The sequence below is a fragment of the Durio zibethinus genome, chromosome 4 (assembly GCF_047325235.1).
Source record: "Durio zibethinus cultivar Kanyao isolate XHJ-2024 chromosome 4, ASM4732523v1, whole genome shotgun sequence".
Taxonomy (NCBI): domain Eukaryota; kingdom Viridiplantae; phylum Streptophyta; class Magnoliopsida; order Malvales; family Malvaceae; genus Durio; species Durio zibethinus.
Genome location: NC_143165.1, coordinates 32829905 through 32855302, shown reverse-complemented (window position 1 = coordinate 32855302; position 25398 = coordinate 32829905). Strand labels below are relative to the sequence as shown.

General features: G+C 30.5%; 1 protein-coding gene and 1 pseudogene across 4 annotated transcripts; one reads left to right on the top strand and one right to left on the bottom strand.

The window, feature by feature from the left end:
• The first annotated feature begins 2108 nt into the window (after positions 1-2108).
• LOC111288551 (BTB/POZ domain-containing protein At1g67900-like) lies at positions 2109-6954 on the top strand. Of its 3 annotated transcripts, XM_089759930.1 has the most exons (6): positions 2109-2225; positions 3254-3533; positions 4078-4315; positions 4408-4477; positions 4600-5865; positions 6295-6954. In XM_089759930.1, the coding sequence occupies exons 3-6, from the start codon at positions 4257-4259 to the stop codon at positions 6790-6792; spliced, it is 1893 nt and encodes a 630-aa protein (XP_089616056.1). In that variant the 5' UTR covers positions 2109-2225; positions 3254-3533; positions 4078-4256; the 3' UTR covers positions 6793-6954. The 3 variants fall into 3 exon arrangements, with proteins under 3 accessions (XP_089616056.1, XP_022735211.1, XP_022735213.1); XM_022879476.2 differs by lacking the exon at positions 2109-2225 and having other exon boundaries at positions 3241-3533; XM_022879478.2 differs by lacking the exons at positions 2109-2225; positions 3254-3533 and adding an exon at positions 3577-3898.
• Positions 6955-18109: 11155 nt separating this feature from the next.
• On the bottom strand, positions 18110-19071 carry LOC111288605 (uncharacterized; annotated as a pseudogene). Its single transcript, XR_016341279.1, has 2 exons — positions 18781-19071; positions 18110-18696 (listed from the first exon to the last, which is right to left on the bottom strand). The product of XR_016341279.1 is annotated as an uncharacterized LOC111288605 (transcript).
• Between the last annotated feature and the right edge of the window lie 6327 nt (positions 19072-25398).

Genomic DNA, 25398 nt, shown 5'->3' with positions numbered 1-25398 from the left:
GCATGTTAGAAATTGAACCTTAAAATGGAAATAGAACAGGAAAATATATGAACCTTAGTTTCTTCTCCTACTCAAGTCTTCTCTTGAGGTATGATGCCTGGACATAAGCTCTCTTATTATAGCCAAATTCTCTGAGTTTTCTCCCGCCTAAGCTACTCAAGTAACTCCACTAATTCAATCAGTAGATAGAATTGGTCAGAGCAACATTTGGCCGTTTACTAATTCATTCAGTAAATGGCCAAAAGTAACGGAGTTAGTAATGATGAAAATTTTTCAAACTGATGGGTGATTCTGGTTTGATACGATGTTTCGCTAGATATATATATCAATCAACGATTTGTACCAAAAAATCTCATGTTCCCTTGACATTCAAAAAGCTGTTAATTTGTGTCTCCTCGAATTTGCAAGTTCAACACTGGAAATCCGACGTAAATAAACCAATTTGATGGTGTTGAACCAACTAAATGCTGGACGTAGTTGAGCTACGTGTAAGGCGTGTTAGAGTTGGGAATTTTTTCCCTTCAATTTTGGTATTTTTCGCCAAGGCCTTGATTCATTAGAAACACAGAAACCGCACAAGTAAATGAGCAAGGCACCACATTGGAAAAAGCTGAAAGTGACTTTCGTTCCACGCAGAGCCAGGGCCAAGGCGGGTGGCACTAGGGGGAAGGGAATGGAGATCAGGTCTCCTGTAAGTCTGAAGGTTACAATTCATAAGTCACGAACACAAAAAGATACCAACCGGCCAAGCCTGCATGCTATCAAATCACGCACAGATGTCATTGGGTTGTGCGTGTGCATTTTTTTTTTCTAATACGTCCAAAATTCCAAGCCCTAAAAAGGGATTATCTATAACAGACAGACAGCGATAACACGAGCTTGCAACATTCGCTCTAGATGATTACCAGACCAGACAATTGCTTTAAAGCTTATCAATTATCACCACCCATTTCCTTCAAAGCATTTCTGGTGATGACTAGACTAAATTTAATTTTTGTGTGTCGGGTGCAACCCTAACCAAACCAACCTAATCGCTGCGACATTTCAATGTTTCAGGCCCCTCTTGAGCCCTCTTTATTGAATTCATATGTTGTTAAAAGTAAATATCAAACTCAATAGCAGTTTGCTGCAAATGGTGTCTTGTTTTATGATTTATTGTTACTTAATAAATGCAACAATTGTATATACTTATCAACGGAACAGTGATGCATTGGGGGGATCCCACATGGCCGTCACCTTCTGCCTGCCACCATGCATCAACTATAAGATTCTCAATTGGATGTGCGGTGTGCCTGTCATCGACCTAATAGTATGCATCTCCATTTAGTCCAATCTTCTTCTGCAATGAAATGTTTTTAAATTGCTCTTTCATTTCAAATAATTTAGATTTTCGACAATAATTTAATGAGGATCCAATTTTTCTTATGCAACTTATCTGGTCTTGTTAAGATGTGAGAGGCCAGGGGCAAGAGGTCCAAAATTCAACCCCTTTGGATCCAAACTATTAAAGGGTTTCTAATATTGGGAGAGTAGGGGTACAAGGGTCCCACGCCATGGACCCCAAGATGGTCCTACTAAAGGACGGTTTGTCGGTTGGCCACCCCGTTGGGTAGCACAGAGAAGGACCATTACAGCATTTGTGAATCACCCATTTTTCTGACGTAGGGTTAGCATCAACTTATGCCCACAAAGACTTTTCCTCTATCCAACGCCATTCAATTTTCATATATTATCCTTAGCTTACCCAGGAAATATCAAAATCGCCAAAGTTGCCTGGGCTTGGGGTCGGCATCGATGGAGCCAAGACAAAGCCCTGGTCTTTACTGGACGGACAGTGATCGAGTCGAAACTAAGCGGGGACCGAGTCTAAATCCCACTTGTGATCATGCCCCAATTCGGCACAACATTTGGGTAGACAACACTTGGACATTATCTCTCTTTGACAAAAACTGGTTGTTAAACGTTACATTTTTAACCTATTTATTGATTGGATTGTCTGAAAATCAATTAAAATCCAATTAAGCACACGAGATTCCTGAAACAACCTTACCAAGATCTCTCCAAAAGGGTCAGTCACCTTTTCTCGCTTTATTTATATACTTCTATTTCAATTGGAATAACGCTGCAGCCTATAGCATCACTGAAGAGATTTCAGCTTTTCTTTTTCACTTCATGCATATATAGCAGCAGAAGAAAGTCCCTTGAAACATCTTGAGCGAAATCAGGTTGTCATGAAAAGCATTTCCTTTTTGTTTTGTATTGTTTATTTGGTTGAAAAGTAACCTCGAGCTTAGATGCTTTGACAGCTTCAGGATTTTCCTCGTAATTTCTAGCTGCTTTTGCTTTCTCTTTGTTTTAATTAAATGAATGCAAAATATTTGAATAAGAGAAATAATGCATAAGCTGGAAAAGCTCTTAATTTTATTCGTTTGTTCACATAAATCGCACCCATTCGAGCAGTGAAAAGTCTAGCTAGAGCTTAAAACATGAATGATGTGGGGTTACCTAACTTAATATTTTGAGGAAGTGAAGGAAAAACTGTATTCTCATATTTTTGTAGGGAACTATGGATTACTCATCATTCAATCAATTCGAGCCCACATTCCTGTCAATCTCAACTATAAAAGAAAAAAGACACTTAAAATAGAACAAAAAAGACTGCAGAGCAATAAAAAGCCATAGCCTGTAAGAATCCAATGCAAAAACAAGTCTGAAGTTGACCTTCAACTGCCAACATAACACATTTCATTGATGAATCTCTTTACGAAGGACAAACAAGTCCCTTACCTCATACTAACATCACTCCCATCTTAAACTACTGTTTCTTTCATTTCACACCAACAATCTATTGAATTGCATGATCATTGGACCATTAGGCTTAGATTGGAGGAAAGGGTTGTTGGTGATATTCTAGTGAAACCTCAAGGGCAGTTTTAGACTTCTAGCTGCAGCCCCAATTATAAAATCTAATCTGCAAAGTGCAAAGCCGTAGGTGAGGATTGGATAAAGGCTACTATGATAGCGATACAGGTATCCTATTCCTTGTTTTAGGCTCTTCCTTTACCTTCCTTTTCTGTATTTTTTTTTATATAATATACTTTGTAAAGCAGACAATATAAATTGCAGAAATTTTCGTAATATATATTTTTTAACATTTTATTCTGATATTCGTTTTTTTCTTAAAAAATGGTAAATGGAAATTGAGAGGCGTACGATGTTGCGTATAAATTAGTGTTTGACTAAACTAATGCAGGGTGGGTACAGGTGAAAAATTAAAAATGGGAATAGCAATGATGAGAGAGAGGAGCACAAGTGGGCGCAGGTTAAGCACGTGGGTGCTGCACGCTGGCATGGCAAAATCCCCTTGAAGACTGATGGCTTGAAATCATATATTCTTTTAGATGTTACAAAAGGGTTAAAAATATATATTCAGACACAAAACATGGTTTTTCATATAAATTCAGGTTGAATTTTCCGATGAATGATTGGCAGTTGCTGTTTGTGTAGAGAGTATCTAAAGCTTTGGATTTCAGGTTGTTGTCTCAAAAAACATTCTTTATTTGAACTCTTTTTAGTCTTTCGAATTAGAGTAACGTAGTGAAACTTAACATTTATGTATGTTATTTGGGAGAGGTGCTTATGGTCTTTTTTTACCATGCTTTTGGGTTCATTGACATGGTGAGAGTTTCAGAATACTTGATCTTCATAGGATTGCAATGGCCTTGATTCTTTGTTTTTCGTGTCCAAATCAGATTGGATATGGAATATGACTGAAAGGACTTGAGACTTTGGATCATTTGATCTTACTGGGTTTTTGTCACTTGACTATTTGTGCTATATAAAAAAAATCTATATATAAAACTCAGAGAGAGCATTACACCCACAGCAAAAACTCTTGGTACTCCTTGGATATCCCCTCTAGTATCTCCTCCAGTAAAATTGTTTTTTTTTTTTTTTTGTTGACAGTTTATTTGTTTTGTTGCTATATAGAAAGATTTTTAACTTTCTGGAGTTAGAGCTCTTTTTCTTGTTTTGGTTTCTAGTTGGGGGTTGCTTAGTTGGGAAATTTTCGTACAGGAAATGGGTGGTCTATTGTTCGGAGAACATCTTTTGCTTGCTGTTGGAGAAGGAACCTGTTATGACTTTTGGTGCGCCAAAAGCATGAAAAAAAGTTCTGATTAGTTTCCATCATATTAAGTTGTATCTGGTGAATACACAAAGCCAAGTGAAGAACAAAAACAACACAAGATTTACTCATGAAGTTTATGAAACTTGGATCTCGGCCTGACACCTTCTACACTGCGGAGGCTGTAAGGTAAGATTCTTGTGACTGATTAAAGACAGAGATAAGTTTTGATTAGATGTTTTTCTTGAGGAAGATACCATGGATTTCTTTTCTTGATGCAGGTCTGTCTCTTCTGAAGTCTCTAGTGACCTTATAATTCAAGTGAAAGGAAATAGATATCTGCTTCACAAGGTAAAAATTTATGAGATAATTTACTACTAGGAAGGCTAACTCCTGTATTCGTTGCAATTCTATTGAATTATGTTCTAATCTTGGTTTTTGTATTGATTCTTGTAAATTCATTCTCCATGCAGTTTCCTCTGTTGTCAAAGTGTTTGCGGCTGCAGAGAATATGCTCTGAATGCCCTGAAACATTACAACACCAAATAATCCAACTACCTGATTTCCCTGGTGGAATTGAGGCGTTTGAGCTCTGTGCAAAGTTCTGTTATGGTATCACAATCACTCTCAGCGCGTATAACATTGTAGCTGCACGATGTGCTGCCGAATATTTACAGATGACAGAAGATATTGAGAAGGGGAACTTGGTTTACAAACTCGAAGTTTTCTTCAATTCATGCATCCTACATGGATGGAAAGACTCTATTGTGACTCTACAAAGCACCAAAGGCTATCCTCTATGGTCAGAAGACCTCGGAATTACTAGCAGATGCATAGAAGCAATTGCATCAAAAGTTTCAACACACCCCTCAAAGGTGAGCTTGTCACGTAGTCAGTCAAGAAGGGTAAGAGATGATATATCTTGTAATGGAGAGGAGAGCCAGCGGCACAAACCAACAACCAAAGGTTGGTGGGCTGAGGACATGGCTGAGTTGGGTATAGACCTCTACTGGAGAACCATGATAGCAGTTAAATCTGGTGGAAAAATACCCTCTAATCTCATTGGTGAAGCATTGCAAATTTTTGCATCTCGTTGGTTACCTAACATATCCAGACATGTAAAAGCTAACAAAGGAGCAGCATCTGACTCAGATTCAGACTCAGCAAGTGAGGCTACTTCAAAGCAAAGGCTGCTGTTGGAATCAATCGTTAGTTTACTCCCGTCAGAGAAAGGAGCTGTTTCTTGCAGTTTTCTGCTTAAACTCTTGAAAGCAGCAAACATTCTTAATGCGTCATCTTCTTCAAAGATGGAATTGGCTAGAAGAGCAGCACTTCAGTTAGAGGAAGCAAGAGTCAGTGATCTGTTAATACCCTCTCTATCATACTCAAGCGATACCCTCTATGATGTAGACATAGCCCTGACCATTTTGGAGCAATTCATGTTACAAGGACAGAGTCCTCCAACCAGCCCTCCAAGATCCAAGTTGGGGTTTGAAAGGAGAAGAAGGTCCCGTTCAGCCGAGAATATTGATTTTGAGTTTCAGGAAAGTAGAAGGTCTTCTTCAGCATCACACAGCGCCAAACTAAAAGTAGCCAAAATTGTAGATGGGTATCTTCAAGAGATTGCCAGAGACATAAATTTACCTCTGTCAAAATTCATTGCAATAGCTGAGACAATCCCGGATTTCTCACGGCTTGACCACGATGATCTCTACCGAGCTATTGACATTTATCTCAAGGTAAATAAAACTGGTTTCGTAACCTTATTTTAGTTTACCATATTCTAGTTTACCATATTCCACACTTCTGATGAATTTTTGCAATATTTCAGCATCACATTTTAGGATGTGGGTCACCATTTTCAGTAGCTAACCAAATCCCTTGACTTAATAGTCTTTCCATGTTCTTCATTTATTGGCAGTTAGGATTAGGCTGCAATTCAAATATTCCCTTTGTTGACATACAGAGTTGTCTTAGGCGAAGAATGAATAGCATTTCCTTGATTTTCAAGATGAAGGGAAATCCTTAGTGGATAATTGCAATCATCTAAAAAATATTACTAATTCTGTCTATACCAACATATAGAAAAATAGTGGCATTAAATTACTCAGTTATTAGTGCTAATATGAAGGTGCAGATTACTGTAGTTCTTACGTTTGAATGTACAGGCACATCCAAACCTAAACAAGAGCGAAAGGAAAAAGTTGTGCCGGATTCTAGACTGCAAAAAACTCTCTGTTGAGGCCTGCATGCATGCTGCACAAAATGAAAAACTTCCTCTTAGAGTAGTGGTACAAGTTCTCTTCTTCGAGCAAGCTCGAGCTGCCACAGCTGGGGGCAAAGTGACCGAGCTCCCTACCAACATTAAGGCACTTTTAGCCTCTCATAAGATTGATCCATCAAGGCCGCCAGGACCTTTAAGCACTACTACTAGCATTCCAGCAGATGAACAATGGAGCGTCTCAGGACTTAAATCACCAAAGTCCAGAATTTCAACATTAAGGATGAAGCTTGATGAAGACGATGATTTGGATGAAAATGATATGAACCCTGATGGAATGGGAAGATCTTCTAAGTTTAAGGCTTTCTGTGCTCTACCTACGAAACCCAAAAAAATGTTCAGTAAGTTGTTGTCCATCAATAGAAGTGCCAGTGAAAAGAATTGAGTGAATTTTGTTTATATCCAAGTTGGAGATGGTAATTTTAAGGGTAACATATGTTCTCTTCTTTTTTTTATCCTTTGAGCAAATGCCTTGTAATTTTAGCTGAAAAACATGGAGATATGCATTGTTGATGTTACAAAATATAATAAGAATCAAGATTTTCAAGAGACAGGTGTAAACATCCCATTTAGTCTAGGGTAGTTTAGGATTTTAGTATTTTGTTTAGATAAGATTATTTATTTTGTTAATTAATTGATTTATGGTTTAAAAAAAAAAAAGAAAAAGGGAAAAGTTTGATTTGGTTTGAAGTCTAGTGTTCTAATTGGAAAAGAGAATGTATGGATTTAAGAGGTAGACTTGGATTAAAATTCTAAAATTGACTTTAATCAGGAGATTTAAACCAAGAAAACTTTCTCCAATTGTGATTTGGATTAGATGTTTATATAAAAGACCTTATTAGGATCATTAGATACAAAGATGAAGAATCAATCAAAAAAAAAAATCAAGAGAGAAAGAGTAAAAGAAAAAAAAATTAAGAGGTTTTTTATAATCTATTCTAATGTTTTGGGTTTAGATAATTAAGATTTTCTTTTGAAAATTTTATGTTGGTGAAAGGGGTTTAGAAAAAACACAAAAGAGAGGCAAAGGGCACTAATGAAGCCAAAGATTGTTTTGTAGAGAAACAAAAAAGAAGACAAGATAATTTTTATATTTTTTCTGTATTTGTATATCTATTTATGTTATTCAATCATTTTTCTTTTTTCTTTTAAAATAAATTTTTATAATAAATTCATGATTCTTACTAAATGATTGGAGGATTTAAATCTTGAATTATGAAATCTTCCAAATGATTAGATAATTTCATAATTAATTTTCGAAAAATAATATTTCAATCCTACCAAATAATTAAAGGATTTAAATTTTCTTTAAATTTTATCAAATTATTGGAGGATTTAATGTCTTTTTTTTCAAATAAAATTTTCGAGGTTTTCAAATAAAAATCCCACCAAACGATTGGAGGATATGCATTGATATAAAATCTTACCAAATGATTGATGGATTTTATTATTTGCTTTCAAACAATAATTTCTTAAAAAAAAATGTTAATGAATCCAATAATGGAGCTTCTTCAAAGTGGAACACGAGTCTCCATAAATATTCCTAAGATGAGAAAATTATCTTAAATCATTACCAAATTATTGGAGTCATTTTAAGATCAATTTTTAATAATTAATTTTACTTGGTAAAAATTTAAAAATATTTTAAGGCTTGGATAACATAAAATCAAACGGTTACCATTATTCAATGAGCATTATGAAGGTACTATAACTTTCCTCACACTTAACCATACTCCCAAACTTAATTTTAGTTTTATAGATATTTATCTACCTTTTAAATATACCTAAGTTAAGCTTGAGACTTCTCTTTAAAAAGAGATAGATTAACTTAGGTGACGAATCATACCTTAACAAAAAAATTGGTGGCAACTCCTTAAAGTAAAGTTTAGCTATAGGTATATGGATCTATACATTATAACAATTTAGTGACTCCAGTGGAGATAGTGGAGAGTCAAGTCAGTAAACTTGTGTTATCCAAAGCCTGAGTTAAAGTTAAGAATTTTTCTTTGAATGTTTTGTCTATTTATAATTGTACCATATTCTATCATTCACTTGCATCTACACAATATAAGCTTTTACACAGGTGCTCTGTCCCTTGGGAGTGAGTTAAGTACCTACACTTTCGTGAGATTTCATATCTTTGTTCGAGCTAGCGAAACATTAACTCATGCATCCATTCATGCAGTCATTTGTCAATCCATGCATCATTAAATTGTTATGTGAATGCATTTATTTATCTACTCATGCATCATTGAATTATTGTGTATCACATTCAATATGTGCATTCATTTATTCATTCATGCATATAGAAGAATGTTTCTAACAAGTTAGGATAATTCTTAGCATCTAGTAACATATCATCCTAATTGTGGTAAAAAGGTTCAATAATAGCTTAATCTTTATATCAAGCCAGAATTATGGTAGAAAAGCATGCTTTTTCACTTCCAAAATATGAAAAAGGGCACAAGAAGAGATGAAAGGGTAATTAGAAGATACGACTGAATTGCTGAAGAATTTGAACAAAGAGAAAATAGTAGTTGAATAGATTGATGATCCAATATACCAACCTGACTTTGGCACATATTCCAAACAGACATATCAAGGGGCTCAATGTTAAATGCCATTTAGGCAAGCTACCTTTACATGCATACTAATATGCTTGTAACTATGGCTCTTCCTCATTTAGCTCATATTCTTGATCCAACTCAAGTTTCTAATCTGGATTATCTAAAAGAATAAGAGAAGCTAAAGACAAACATAGTAGAAACTAAGAAAAGCTTTAAATCTCAACAAAAAAATTATTTTATTAAAGAAAGCTTCGAGTTATTGAGGGGATGGATTTATGGTTCAATGGATATTGTTGAACTATGCTTGGTTACTTATGTGATCATTCTACCCAAGTTTAAAGTCCCTAAATTTGAAAAGTATGATAAAACCAAATATCCAATAATGTATGCCACTATGTACTGCCACAAAATGATCACACATGCACGTGATGAAAAGTTGCTCATCTGTATTTTTCAAGATAGCCTTGTTGGATCTACTTTAAAGTCATGTGTCCAAATGGATAAGTCCCACATATGTGGTTGAAAAGAACTAGCTAGGGTGTTTATCACACAATACAAACATATCTTAGATTTGGTTCTAGATCATTTGTCATTACAAAGTATGAAAAAGAAAGACACTGAAGGCTTTAAAGAATATACCCAGAGGTGGAGAGATGTTATTGCCCAAGTTCAATCATCGCTCACTGACAAAAAAATCACGATTTTGTTTGTTAATACTCTCAAATCTGTATATTATGAAAGGATTATTGGAAATACCACTAAGAATTTTGCTAATATGGTAATTTATAGGGAGATGATAAAAAAAAGCAAGAATGGCAAACTTAAAAAAAATGGTAAATGATGCAACGAGAGATTATGCACCAAAGAAGAAGGAAAAAGATGCTTATGTTGTGATTTATGAGGGGCAATAGGCTAAAAGCTTTACCCCATGTCAGATTTATTCAGTGTACCCACCTTATTACCCTTCTATAACCAACCTTTCTCAAAATCCTTATCTTTGCCAACCTGTGCAATAGTTAGGCTTTCATGCAAATCTTTGTCCTCAAACAATAATCACTCAATTTGCTACCCAATCAGGAAGCAAGTTACAAAGGTCAAAGAATAATCAAAAGAGAATTTCAATCCCAATTCTTGACCTATTGCCTTTACTAATAAAGCACCAATTCCTCACCCATGTGCTTTTAAAAATAACTCCAAATCCATCAATGAAAAATTATGATCCTAATGGTAGATGTGATTATCACATGAGGCAATTGGATACTCAATTAAAAGATGTAGGCATTTGAAAGAGAAAATTGAAAGACTTATCAATAATGGCACTTTGACCATAGAGCTTATAGAGCAATGAAAATCTGCTTTATAATAGTTTTTCTTTTGGATATGAAGTATCAAATAATTTGTGGAAAGATTTCAAAATTTTAAGTTTGTTGTCTAAGTTTTTCTTTGACATATGCATGAGTTTTTGCCTAAGTTTTGCTTCCAATCTTGTCATATGAATTCCTACATTACATGTGAAAATAATCTTAAGGGAATTGGTAATTATTATCAAGAATGAACATATCTAGTTGTAACCAACCCGTACTCCAATTCAATTGAGAATTATACCATTCTAAAGCCTAACTTCTCAAGTCTCACAAACTTAATTTTCACTTGATCAAGAGGGATTTTAATAATGATAATCTTAATTAAGGCTGTGAGCAGTGAAATTTGTAAAATCTTTGTAAGCTAATACATGACGTACTCTTTTATGGGGCGTTTGGTTTGGGATAATATGTGCATTTTCCCTCAGAATCTTACTATTAGGTATTTGATTCCAATGTTTGGTTCAAGGTAATCTGATTTCGAGGGAAAGTGATAGATTTTTAATAGTACCCAAAGTCCCAAAATCAAAAACCTATATCTCCCTATGGTATTCTAGGATTCTAGGGAAAAAATTACATTATTTTCAAAATTTACCTGAATAAAAAATTATGAAATAGCCATTACTATTTTAAAAAGTATGTTTCAAAGTGATTACAAATTAGTTGTAGGTTTCTATTACTAAAAAAAATTTCTTTATATTGTAATTAAGGGCATTTGGCATGAAAAAGCCTTAAATAATCTTGTTCAATTTTTTAGGATTATTTAAGGTATTTTCTAGCTTAAAAAGCCTTAAATAATCCTATTCATTTTTTTTTTTAGGATTATTTAAGGTCAAAAAACATCTTAAATAATCATCTACAAAAAATTGAATGGGATTATTTAAGGTATTTTCTAGCAAAAAACTCCTTAAATAATCCCCTAAAAAAATTAATCAGCATTATTTAAGGCGTTTTCTAGTTAGAAATGCCTTAAATAATCTAAAAAAATAAGTAAGCCCAAAAAAAAAACTCTAAAAGGATGAGTCGAGCCTATGACCTTATGGTTAATAGTCATATGCTCTAACCAACTGAGATACTCCAGTTTTTTTATATTTTATCTCTTAAATCTTATAAATAATGAAATTGATTATTTAAGGCATTTTTAGTAAAAAAAACCCCCTTAAATAATACAGTCTAAAAAATTGAAAGATATTATTTAAGACATTTTTAACCAAAAAAAGTTTTAAATAATCCCCTTAAAAAAACATTAAAGTGTTAGAAGAAAGGGTCAAACCTACAATCATATGGTTAATAACCATATACTCTAACTGACTGAGCTATTCTAATTTTTTTATATTTTATCTCTTAAATCTTATAAGTAATGAAATGAATTATTTAAAGCATTTTTAGTAAAAAAAACATTAAATAATACGATCTAAAAAAGTGAAGGGTATTTTTAAGGTGCTTTTAGACTAAAAATACCTTAAATAATCCTTTTTTAAAAAATAAAAAGATTATTTAAGGCATTTCCCAACCAGAAATACCTTAAATAATTCTTAATATTTTTTTATTGATGATATTTTATAAATAAAAATAGCAATCAAATAAAATATTTATCTTCTTTTGTTGTTAAATGCATCATTTGTCATTTGGGTATTTATTATTAATAAAAACTAATAAAAAATTATCATTATATACGTTAAGGAGATTATAGTAATTATTCAGAAATTAATATATGTGGATTCCCCCTCATAAATTAATTATTGAATACGGGATACCTTGAAAATGGAAGAAAACTCTGGGTATCACACTTTTTTGGGAATCACACTTTTTGTCAGAATCCAAGATTTCACGAACTAAAGATTTTGGATTTTGGGTAATTTGATAAGTATCAAGGCTAGCCTAAACATAACCTAATCTCTCCAATTTGAGATATAATCATTGAAAAGCTCATATCTCTTAATATCCTTGTTCCACATCTTGATTTATACAGTATCCCTTTTATTTCATAGTCCTAAAATTTTCTTTTGTCATATTTTGGAGCAAGTTTACTAAAAAGTCAAATTATTCAATTTTTTCATTATCCTTTCCTTTTGATGGCATTGATTTTATCTTTTGATGTGAGTTGTGAAAATCAAGATTGTCACATTGAGAGTTCATTTGATATAGTAAGATAATATACTTTAAGCTGGAGTTGCAAAAAAATAAAAAATAAAACAAAACAAAATAAAACAAAAAATAAAAAAAAAAGATAAAAAAAAGAATTGATTGTAACATCATGCATATGAGATATTCAAATGATTCAAAAATTAAAGAAAAATCTTCTCCTAAGAATAGCTTTTCAATAAAGGTATCCATATTTGATATGATAAATGACCATCTTTATATTTCTTTCACAAAAATAAAATATCTATTTGTTACCCCTTTTGAGCTTATTAAATTCTTTTAGAAAGAATCCTAACCAAATATCACCCTCCACACTAAGGGCAAGTATGAAAGAAGATCTATTTAAGAAAGCAATAAATACAAAGTTAAAGGTAAAGAAAGAATGCCCACAGTTAAAAGGTAAATTTTTAAAATTTTGAGCTCAATTTGTTTAAATGTGGAAACATGAAGAAAAAAGAAGGAAAAAAATGAAAAAAACAATGAAAATGCATGTTTTGAAAAAGGCAAAAGGAAAATCTCATTGACAAAAGAAATTATCCTTAATTTGATTACCTTTAAACAAATTTTTAGGCCTATTTATCCTTTCTTTTAGAACCTCAAACCCTGGCCTATGTTACATCATTTGAAAAGCCTATTTTGATCAAGTGTGGATATTTAAATTGAAAAGTTTTTCTTTAGGAAATCACCATTACTTTTTTATTTTAGATGAATTTTAAATTTTCAAATGCATGATGGGATAGTAAAAAAAAAAAAAGATTGAATAGAAAGAAAGGACAGTCTAAAGTAAGATTAAAAGCAAGTCAAGTAATGTCATTAAAGGAAGGAACCAAATAAAAATCTTTGAGAAATTCAAAAAGATGAACCCTAATCCAAAGGATTTGTTTTTAAATTTGAACATTTCTTTCTTTCTTAAAAATTTTGAACTTATCACAACTAGTCTTAACATTTGTTAAATTACTATATTAAGAAATTAAGAGAGTGCAAAAGTGGATTGTACTTTAAAAGATGATTTTTCATTAGTGAGCCCAAATGAAGACATAATGATTTGCTTTTTCCTATCCAGTGGCAAAATCTCTTTTAAAACCTCAGTATGTTGAACCATTTCATTCCCTTTCACTTTCATCATTCTATACAATAATCACCAATTTTTAAAAGATTCAATCACATGTTTTTCGAAAGAATATGCATTTTTTGGATCATGGAATAGTTATATGGGCAATTTCTTTAGTTGTCATGAACATTGGAGAATTTGTTGTGAAGACATTTATATTTGTTAAGGAGAAACTTTTTCAAAGATAAGAAATGATTTGTATGACCGCTAGGCATAATTTGTAATACCTACAAACATAATTTATAAGGTCTCTAGGCATAATTTTCAGGCTTACAAGCATGATTTGTAAGGCCTCCGAGCATAATTTTCAATACCTCCAGGTATGATTTGTAAGGCCTTTGGATATAATTCTCAAGACCTCCAAGCACGATTTGTAAAACTTTCGGACATAATTTTTAAGACCTCCAAGCATGATTTATAAGGCCTCTGAACATAATTTTTAAGACCTCCAAACGTAATTTGTATGATCTCTGGACATAATTCTCAAGACCTCTGAGCATGATTTGTAAGGCCTCTGAGTATAATTCTTAAGACTTTCGAATATGATTTGTAAGACCTACAGACATAATTTTTAAGACTTCAAAACATAATCTTAGAAAAACTAAAATTTGAAAAAATAAAACCTTTTGATAAGATTTTGATCCTCGTATAAAGAAAATATTGTGAAGATGAAGTTTAAAACCTTTGGATGAAGAGAATGATTTCAAGAAGAATTGCTAAATCTTGTTGAGAAACTCTTCCAGTTTTAAAGTTTTATAGCCTCTGTTTAGAGAAATTTTTTACCATAAAATGAGAATCTCATATGTGAATCCTTAAGATATTGAATTTTAGATTTGAACTTTTCAGATGAGAATATTGGAATCTTGGATATGAATTTCAAATGTGAATCTTTGAATCCTTAATGCGAACCTCAAAGAATTAAGCAAATCTCAAGAACCTTTCAATGAATGAACCCTTGATCTCCTTCAGATAAAAATCTCTTTTATATTTTCAAAGTCGTAGAGCCTATGTTTAAAGAAGCATTTAAATGTTGAGATTCGTAAAACCTCTAGATATAGTCTCTAAGTCTTTCGAGTTAAATTTGTTGAGCAAAAGTGAGAATATTTTTATATTTTTTCAAAAGTTGTTGAGTCTTTGTTGAGAGAAGTCTTTTATATTTTTTAAAAGTTATTGAACCTCTATTGATAAGAACTTTTTATATTTTTAAAAGATGTTGAGCCTTTGTTTAGAGAAGCCTTTTATGCTGTTCAAAAAGTCTGAGTTCCCATTTAAAAGAGTCTGTTAAAAAAAAAATGTCAAGTTGGTTATCCGGACATAATAGATATCCATGTATTTGCCCAATTTCTATTTCACAAAAAATGGGCAAAAAATAAGGTAGCTGTAGACACCTCATTTAGTCCAAGGTATTTTAGGATTATTTATTTTGCTAATTAATTTATTTATGATTTTTTAAAAAAATAAAAAAAAGGAAAAAGTTTGATTCGGTTTGAAATCTAGTGTTCTAATTGAAAAGAGAAATGTATTGATTTGAGAGGCGGACTTGGATTAAAAATCTAAATTTAACTTTGATTAGGAGATTTAAATCAAGAAAACCTTCTCTTATTGTGATTTGGATTAGAAGCCTATATAAAAACCCCATTAGGATCAATTAGAAATAAGGAAGAATCAATCAAAAAAAATAAGAAGGAAAGAGTAAAAAAAAAAAAAAAAGCAAAAAATTAAGAGTTTTTTTTTTTCTAGTGTTTTGGGTTTAAATAATTAGGATTTTTTTTTTTTGAAGTTTTGTGTTGCATAAAGGGGTTGAAAAAAACACAAAAGAGAGGTATTCAACAAAAAGTTTTGGTAACAAAATTTTCGAGGTTTTGGGCATATATGTTTTAAGTTTTTGTTTGATTTTTTTTAAAACAAAAAAAAAAAAGACAATCACCACAGGTGAAGGGCGCTAAAAAAGCCATAGATTGTTTTGTAGAGAAACAAGAAAAAAGACAAGGTAATTTTTACTTTTTTTCTTTATTTGTAATCTATTTTATGTTACTTAGTTATTTCTCTTTCTTCTTTTAAAATAAATTTTTATAATAAATTCATGATTCCTACTAAATGATTGGAGAATTTAAATCTTGAATTATGAATTCTACAAAACGATTAGACAATTTCATAATGAATTTTTGAAAAATAATTTTTCAATCCTACCAAACGGTTGCAAAATTTAAAATTTTGTTAAATTTTACCAAACTATTAAAGGATTTAATGACTTTTTTTTTCAAATGAAATTTTTGAGATTTTCAAATAAAAATCTTACTAAATGATTGAGGGATATGTATTGATATAAAATCTTATCAAACGATTGAAGGATTTTATTATTTGCTTTCAAAAAATACTTTCTTCAAAAATATGTTAATGAATCCGATAATCGAGTCTCTTTAGAATAGAACACGAGTCTCCATGAATATTTATGAGGTAAAAAATTGTCTTAAATCACTAGCAAACGATTGGAGTAATTTTAAAATTAATTTTTAATAATTAAATTTACTTGGTCAAAATTCAAAAATATTTTAAGGCTTAGATAACATAAAATAAAACTGGTACTATCTTTTAATGAGTGTTATAAGAGTGCTATAATTTTTTTCACATGTAACCGTATTCCTGAACATAATTTTAGTTTCGTAGATATTTATCTACCCTTTAAATATATCTAAGTTAAACTTGAGATTTCTCCTTAAAAAGAGATAAATTTACTTAGGTGATTAATCACACTTTAACAAAAAATATTGGTGGCGACTCCTTAAAATTAAATTTAGCTATAGGTATACGGATCTGAAAATTCTCTTTGATGAATCTCATTTTTAGAAATGAAGTAGGAATCCTAATTGTAAATGACTAATCATGGGGCCAATATCGCTGTGTTTGTCTATGAATCTGCAACACCTGTCTTTGCCATTTAGTTGCAACTCCCTCGATCCTCTCCTGTTAATCCAGATCAAGTATTGGCACTTCTTCTGTCCGACAGGATGCAATGCTGTTTTATTGGAATTTCTTTGTCTTCCATCTTTGTTTTGAGCTGAATTGAGTTATCATTACTCCAAATTTTGCATCGCTTGGTAGTTCACATGGATGACATGCTTTGCTTTTAACATTGTGTACTTTCAATTCAATTATGTTGGTTTGATAAATCTTAATTGAAAACCTAGAAAACTTGACCAGTGTTAGCTTTTGCTTAAATTTTTCCAGCCAGAGAGATTCACTTTAATCCCGTCAAAGATACAAGTACTACTGCAAAAATTGTCCAGTTGTCTACAAGTTCAGAATCCACTGTAACGGGCTTTAAAAACCTTAAGAAAAATGAAAAGTTAATAGACCTTTTTTTTTTTTGGCATGAATAGACTTTTGAACTTCAAATTTATCTGTTGTCTATTCTTAAAAATAGTTGTATGATCAACTGAGTTAAGTCTTATTTAAAATTTTAGTATCTTTGAAGCAAAAAGCAACCTAATAGTATTTCTCTGATTTTGAGTTCATATTCAGGAAAGAATTTACTCTTGTTAAATAAACTGCCTTGATTATTACTTAAGGATTTGATTATGCTTCTTTTCCTTTTATATAAGACCAAAACAAAAAGTGATTTAACTCTTGTCCTGTATACATTGAAAGGAAAACAGCAACTCAGTTAAACATGATTCCCTTGACTGTATTATTGGGATTAGTTGCGTGCTGATTCAGATGCCCCTCTCTTGCCATAGAATAGGCTAAAATTTTCAACATAGGTCAATTATAGAGCATTACTACATCATAGTCATGTTGGTTCTAGTTGTTCTAACCATCATTACATTCATCATCTTCATCATAGTTTTCCTCAACAATAATGTCCAATTTTCGATGTGTTTCCCTCTCACGTTAGAGCTGCACGCACTGTTGGTGATAATTTTAGCTTCCACCAATCTTGTCATGAAAATCCTTTATGACATATTCCATGGTGCTCAATTCTAGTTTTTTTTTTTTTTTTTTTTGGTAATTTCCCCTTATAGCTCAAAGTCCCTTTTCAGTAATTCTTCAGTATATTTAATTAACCCCGCTCATCAACTGCCAAATCTGCGAAATTTCTGTTCTGGACCTGTAATCATACTCTTTCGTAAAAACGTGGGGCTTTAAAGATGTTACTTAACTCCATCTCAGGTGGGGTCTAGACGGACGGAAATTAAATAAGGTTTTGTAATGTCTGGGAAATATAAATAAATACAAAAATTATTATGTTATAATTAGTGTCGATGTATTAGAATAAATTTTTTTTTTATATTTTTATTAAATTCATATATAATTATAGGATCTTGAATAAGAAAAATGTTTTTTAGTCCAATTTCCTAGGCCCAATAGATAATTTGACTTGATATATCAATGCTTTAACGTTGAAATTGTCTACAAGTATAATGTCGTCATTGTGTCTAATTAGCCTAGTATTTCAACCTAAAAATCCATGAATCAACATATATAATAGTATATCCGGCCACCATGCCCAATCAAGAATTAATGAAGACTCTATTCCGTTCATTGATGGAAACCTGGAACCAAGATTTTACATGTCTCAGGCAGGCATAACCTAATCCTGAGAAGGATATCGATGACTGAAAACTCCATCAAGAAACCAAGGAGAATAGTTAATGCAGAACAACTGAACAACTGATTTTTTTTTTAACAAAGTTTGTAGCAGCAACAAGTCAATAGGACACACGATATGCTAACATATATACACAATGAGAATTATTGAGGCCCCATACATCTGCACTACTGCTAGATCATTCAGCAGTGGCTGTGGCAGAATTTGGCTTAGTTGTAGAATCCCGAAGGGATGCAGATTGAGAGTCGATGCTTGTGGTCCGTTAGAGACTTGGGGCCCGATGAATCCTACAGTCGAATGAGCCAGCATGCCTGGAAAGCAGAGGCCATTGGTCTTTGTAACACTCAGCTGTCTGCGAAGTCCAGACGCACCATGCCCTGATGCTGGTGCCGCATGAGACTCAACGCCACCGGATATCATTTCAGTCTCTGATGGAATCTCCTCCTTCTTATCCTTCTTTGACATCTGCCTACTGTCCATTCTAGCTAGCCTCCTCCTGGAAAGTTTCAACGCTTAGCATATTATATTTGTACTTCAACATGAAAGGTAAGCCATTAATTACTACAAAGATTTTTATTACATGATTTTAAAGGAAAACCAGTTTAAGTGAAGATGGAAAATTATATAAACTTGGAAAGGTCTTGAATGATCTGAAATTGAAATGAAGAAGAAGAAGAGATGCAATTGGCTATGGTTAAAAATAAGAAAAGATGATGGAGATTGTACTACATCCTTCCAAAATCTGTCTTTCATTTCCTGTCACGAGATTCATAATCAAATCCATTAACCTCCCACCTATATCTATCACTTTTCTTAATGCTTCAACCACTCCAAAAAAAAAGCCCATCAGCAAATAGAAACCCGTTAGTGTTTCCATTTATCTATTCCTCCTTTTAGCGGCATGCATCTGAATCGTGAGATCAGATGATGATGCCCCCTCCCAAAAATCTTCTGACGGGGAGGGGGTCCCTCAGTTATCATGACAGACACTCGTGGGTGTCAATTCTAGCTCATCACTTCCTTCCACAATTTGCATTAATTTGTGAGTTGTATTAAATCCCTTAACAGATTGCTTTTTCTTTTTTGCTTAGGATCTGTTTTGGCATAAAACTTTTTTCAAAAGAAATGAAACTATATATAATTGTGGGCTTGCAGGGGCATGACATCCCAGTCCCACCCTCCTAACATTGACTATTCAAAACAATATTTCCACAAATTTTTAATAATCCTTTTTTCGCCACATTTTATTCTATAATTAACAATGGTACTTGATGATAACAACTTACAAATGAAAAGTATTTAAGCTTCTTCATAGAGTTAATTAAATATGATGGAAAGTTCATCATATCCATCAGCACTAATCTATCGTTGTCGGGGAAGTAAAGTAAATATATTTGAAATATATAATAATGCTACATAGATTTAAATAGACAAGGATATCCATCATCATCATCATCCTGAGATTTTTTTTTTTTTTTCTTTTACTGTCTTTTTGACCCGACATCTAGTTTACTATTTTGGGACGATGAGGGGCAGGCTGATGAATGATGATGCCATACATCAGGTATAATAGTTTAGTGGGCATCAATTACACGCCCACTTCTTAAAAAAGGGCCCAGGAATCATTAAGCGGGTGATAATTTTGAACATCATGGCATGCATAGAAGTTTCATAGTCTAATCAGCCAGTGTTTTTTCTTGAAACTGTGAAGTCAAGGAAGGATGGTGCCTGAGAAAAGCATTGGGAATTCAGATTCTGCTGTTTCTGAGCCCGAATGAGATCCAAGCAGCTGAGCCCAATTCTATTTTAGCGAGGTGATTACCATGGTCCGAAACATAACTATTAGGAGAACTGGGAAGCAAAAACCTGCCTCTCTCTTCGGCCCATTATTAAGCAAGAATATTGGGGTTTCCATGTTACTTAGAAAATTATGAAGAAAGCCAGAGTATCGTGGTTTTATTACTGCACTTTGCTCCTTGACCTTGAATCCTGAGGGAATGTTTGCAAGCTTAAAGAACCCGTTCTCTCGTGGACGAAGAAGGTAAAGGACACCTTAGAAGCAAGATTAAGATGAAATTTCCTGAGCGAGTTTTATGTGTGGAGGTTTCTGAAATTTTTTAAGATAAAGGATTTAATTAAAATTTTAATAAAAAAATTCAAATTCATAAATTGATATAATTAAATAAAAAATTAATAATATGTAAAATAATTATTAAAAATACCATTTATAATTTAAATTTTATTAATATCTATTAACGATAAAAATTTTATCAAAAATTTTACTAAAAATAATTATTTAAAAAATATATTTAAATTTTTTTAAATTTTTAAAAAAATTTTACACACTTAATTCATATAACAAAATTTTACAATCTATTAATTTTAATTTTTATTTAATCAATTTTAATAAAAATATATATATAAACTTTAACTAAGAAACTTCATTTAATCTTTTCCCACCCAAGACTGGCTTAAAACGTAAAAGCTTGACCTATACCATACGTCTATACCCTTTTGTTGCCTTTTTCTACTCTGTTTAATTAGTAATTACGAGTGGTAGCTTAATTATTCCTTCCGTCTTTCTGGCCAACAATTATTCCTTCCCTTTGAAATTGAAATTTGAATATCTTATCATTTTTGTGATGACTCAAATTTACATTCTTTTTCATTTTTCGAACATACATATATGTTTTTAAAACATTTCTTATGTTTATTTTTTAAGAGAATCTTATATTTAATATTTAAACTTCGATTTTAATTATATTTTTTAGTAAACATTTTTATAACATTGGTATTCAATATTTTAATATAAAAATAAAACTTTGATTTATAAAAAAGAAAATACTCCTTTTGTCCAGCTTTATTTGTTCCTATTTGATTTTTTTTATTAAATAAATTCAATTTTAACCATTATTATAAAAATATTATATTAAATTAAAATTTTAAAAATATATTTTTAAAAAAAATTGAAACTCGAAATTTTAAAATTTATAATTTTATTAAAAATAATTATCACAGTTGACTTCATTCGACACAAAAAAAAAATCAATAAATGATGAACATAATGTGATGGTTAATTATTAAAAACATAAATTTATATAATATATAACTACTACATAGAAATATATATCTTCATATTTTTTGAATTATTTAAAAAATTAAATCAACATCAAATTTGCGATGAAACAATTTTATGCTAGTTATTATGCCATTCTTTAGAAATAATGCTTGTGTTTTTTAAATTTTGAATTAAATTTTATTTTAATCCCTAATTTTCAAACACAAAATACATATTTAATTAAAATTTTAATTGTCAGAACATGAATGGTATTGATTTTTATATGCGAAAAAGATATAATTTGACAATAAATATCAAATTACATCACGTGAATGACATTTGTCAAAGGAAGTGCTATCTAACTGTTGACATATTGAAAAAAAACACATTAAATTAAACTATTTCTCAAAGGGAAAGAATAAAATGATACCAGTTAGAAGAATTAATGACCTAATTAAAATTTTTTGAAGATTGAGAATAAAATAAATTTTGGGCTAAATTCCGATTTGTTAAGTAGTATTAAGAAGATGTATTTGTGGCAGTCTAAACGTCCTAACAATACTAGGATGGAACAAGTTTGGTTGTCCTGTCTTCGGCGCCATTTTTAATTACTTGGCCGATCGAATTACTATTTTATTAGACGACCTTTTTTGTCTCGGATTAATGTAGCATTGAAATTGAAAGTATTTTTAAATACCTACTCACTCCATTAATTTTCTGCTCGTTAAATTAGTATACCTTTAATTATTAAGTTATTTTTTAAAAAAATTGATAATTAGATTTATTGGCACATTTCGAGTTTATCTTTATCTAAGAATATTAATTTTATTTATATTTAATGTAAAACTTAATTTTTTATCCGAATAAAAATAATGATAAATATTACATTATAAGTATAATTTTAAATTTTTATTACATACAAAATTGAAAATAAATAATATAACACACATCTTGTACTTGTATCATATATATTTATATATATTTAGTATATAAATTTTTTATTAAATAATATAAATTATTATTTTAAATTAATTACAATTAATATATTTTTATTAAAAATATATTAATATATATTTATAAAAAATTACTTAAGTATATAAGATAAAGATAAAAAACTAAAATAAAATTTAATTTTTAAAAATTTTTTAAACTATGAGTATAAGGATCATCCATATCAATTAAATACTTGTAAAGATAAAAATTGAGATAAATTTAAAATATTTATTAAATAATAAAATACTTAAATGAATATAATATAAAAATTTAAAATAGAAAAGAAGAGTACTTTATCTTATCCACATTCTATCAATTAACATCCTTATCTTTATCATTTTATTCATGGAAAATGACTTGTCAACCACCATCACTAATATTATATTAGTGCATTGTCTCGTAGCATACCAACTAGTTTCAATTTGCCTCAAATCACTAAACACAGCCACTTTGACTTGAGATTATTAAATGTAATAATCTTTTTTTTAAGTTTCACATAAATTTATCATTAAATATCAATAATTCTTGTTACATTATCATTCATTATCTTATATATATATAATAAAAAAATAGATCCAAATATAATAATTCTAAACCCTTCCTCTTTAAGCTTTTTTAATATTCTCTAAAAATGTACTTTTTACCTCCAAAAAACTCTAGACGCTTGATTAATTTAAATATTGAAGGGTGTCTTAAAGAACTAACTCCAGCACCTCTTGATTTTACTTTCTTTCTACAGGTACAAGTCATTCCCTGCTTATCCTCTAAATCATCATCCGAATCACTCGTACCTAAAACATCATCAACAATATTAAACATTTAAGAATTTTAAATTATACTTTTCTCATCATATTTTTAGATTAAAAGTTCTAATACATGAAAATTTTAATAAAATATATTAAAATTATTTTTTTAATTCCATAAAAATTAAATGTAGACAACCACTAATGATACGAACGGAGTACTTTATGATGGGAACAAATGGAACAAATTTGTCATCTCTCTTATTATACTTTACTACTCCCTCCAACGTTGCCTGGAATATATGGATATATCATAAATTGGATTGGAATTAATTGGCCGATTAAGTACACTTTTACCTAACCCTAGATGTTCTCCTTTGTCTCAGAGCGTTTGGTCTGATCCACCACTCTAAGCTGTAATCATAATGGCAAACCATTACTGGTACATCTTTTATAGTTATTTCTAGTATTTCTTTCTTTACCAAAATCACAAAGCCAAACAGTTAAAAGTACTTTTAATTTTCACATTTACAAAACTATATCTTAATCACTAACTTTTTTAATTTATGTAATAACCATGAATTTCATGCAAAAACAATACATATAATATATATGTGTGCATATATATATATATATGTGTAATCACCCATAATATTATATATATATATATATAAAATATCGCATCAAATGTATCTAAAACCTTCGTATTTTGACAAAGAATCTCGAAGGAATGCTGATTATGAGCAGTATTACGGGTGATTACACGAGATCATAAAGGAATTGAATTATTAAAGCTTGGAAGAAAGATTGTATCGTTTAATAGACTGACAACCGTAACCCCCCTCTCTCAATGTATGTCTTCTGGGGCTTGCAGCTACTTACTGCAACGTTTTGAATGTTGGCTGTGATATGTATATCTGTGTGTCCACCTCCTCGATGATGTACTGCTAAACAATGGTCCAGGGCCTCGTACGTTCAACCCTATATAAACCACTTTAAAAAAAAAAAAGTACTTTAATATTAAATCCTTATTTAAGGTGCAAACCTTTGTAGTTTGACAGATTTGTTAATTTCAATTATATACGATCACATAATATAAAATAATTTTAAAAAATAAAAATAATATAATTTAAAATTAATAAAAAATTATATATAAATTTAATAAAAAATATGTATAATGTGTTAAGATGAATTATATCCGAATATTTTTTATATTTTATATAAATTTAACGTATAATATAAAAAATATAGATACATAAATAATTATATTTTAATATTTTTTATATTTTATATAAATTTAACATAAAATATTAAAAAAATAAATACATAACTAATTATATTTTAATGTTTTTTATATTTTATAAATTTAACATAAAATATTAAAAATATAAATACATAAATTAACATACATAGATGAAGCCGAATGTCTATACCATCCCACGTCTAGCTACACCTCTCTCTACTTCTCTCTACCTACAACACATTCCTCTTTCAGATCCTTCCGCTCTTAAACATAGAGTTTTTTCTTACATTTTCCTTTCTTTCTTTTTTTAAGTAAATAGTATCAGATTCTTGTAACTAAATATCATGTATTTTGTATTTAGATTGTAATATAAAGATCGTATGAATTGTTTACTATATTGTAAGTTTTTTTATCTTTTATCTCTTATTTTCTAATAATTGTTTTATGTTTCGAAGCTCATATATTTGTTTTTCTAGTTTTTCATGGTTGGTATTGTTGCTTTGATAGCTATTTTAATTGACTTTTCTGAGACCTTTATGAAAAACAAACGGTTTTAAGCACTTAAAACATGAAACAATTAGAATAAGATAATTGTATCTGCTCAGATAAACCTTATAATCATTGTTTACACATAGAACTTTCTTTAGAATTATAACCACAATTTATTAGTCGTTCTATAAATGGTTTAATAGATCTATCTACATCTTTTTTCAAAAAATTTTTTGTAAAAATTGATAAAATTAAAGAAAAAAATTGATAATATTAGTAGTAAAATAGAACAAAAATCACAAACAAGCGATTTTAAACCTTTTTTTTTATGGTAAAACTATTATGACTCTAAAAGATGATAAACTTTCATCTTCAAAATATTTTGAATTCTCTAAACAAGAGATTTTGGATTTTCAATCATATAAAATTCTAATTAATCATTTTAAACAAAAAATGAAAAAATCAGAAACATTCCAAACAAGGATTGAATATCTTCAAAAAATTGAAGAACTTTATGAAACATATAAAGAAATCTTCAAGAAATTCAATTATCATTATATACTCAACTATGATACAACAAATGATAGTAGTGATGAAAGCATTAGTGATGATTTTGATAATATCGTAGCTACTAATCTAGTAGTTAAAGAAGAAATAGAGTCTGAAACTTCT

Excerpts from the sequence above, each read along its gene's own strand:
- LOC111288551 (XM_089759930.1), top strand. The coding sequence starts at position 4,257 with ATGAAGTTTATGAAACTTGGATCTCGGCCTGACACCTTCTACACTGCG. Across the intron at positions 4,316-4,407 it reads TACACTGCGGAGGCTGTAAG|GTCTGTCTCTTCTGAAGTCT; the intron begins GTAAGATTCTTG and ends TTCTTGATGCAG. Across the intron at positions 5,866-6,294 it reads CTATTGACATTTATCTCAAG|GCACATCCAAACCTAAACAA; the intron begins GTAAATAAAACT and ends TTGAATGTACAG.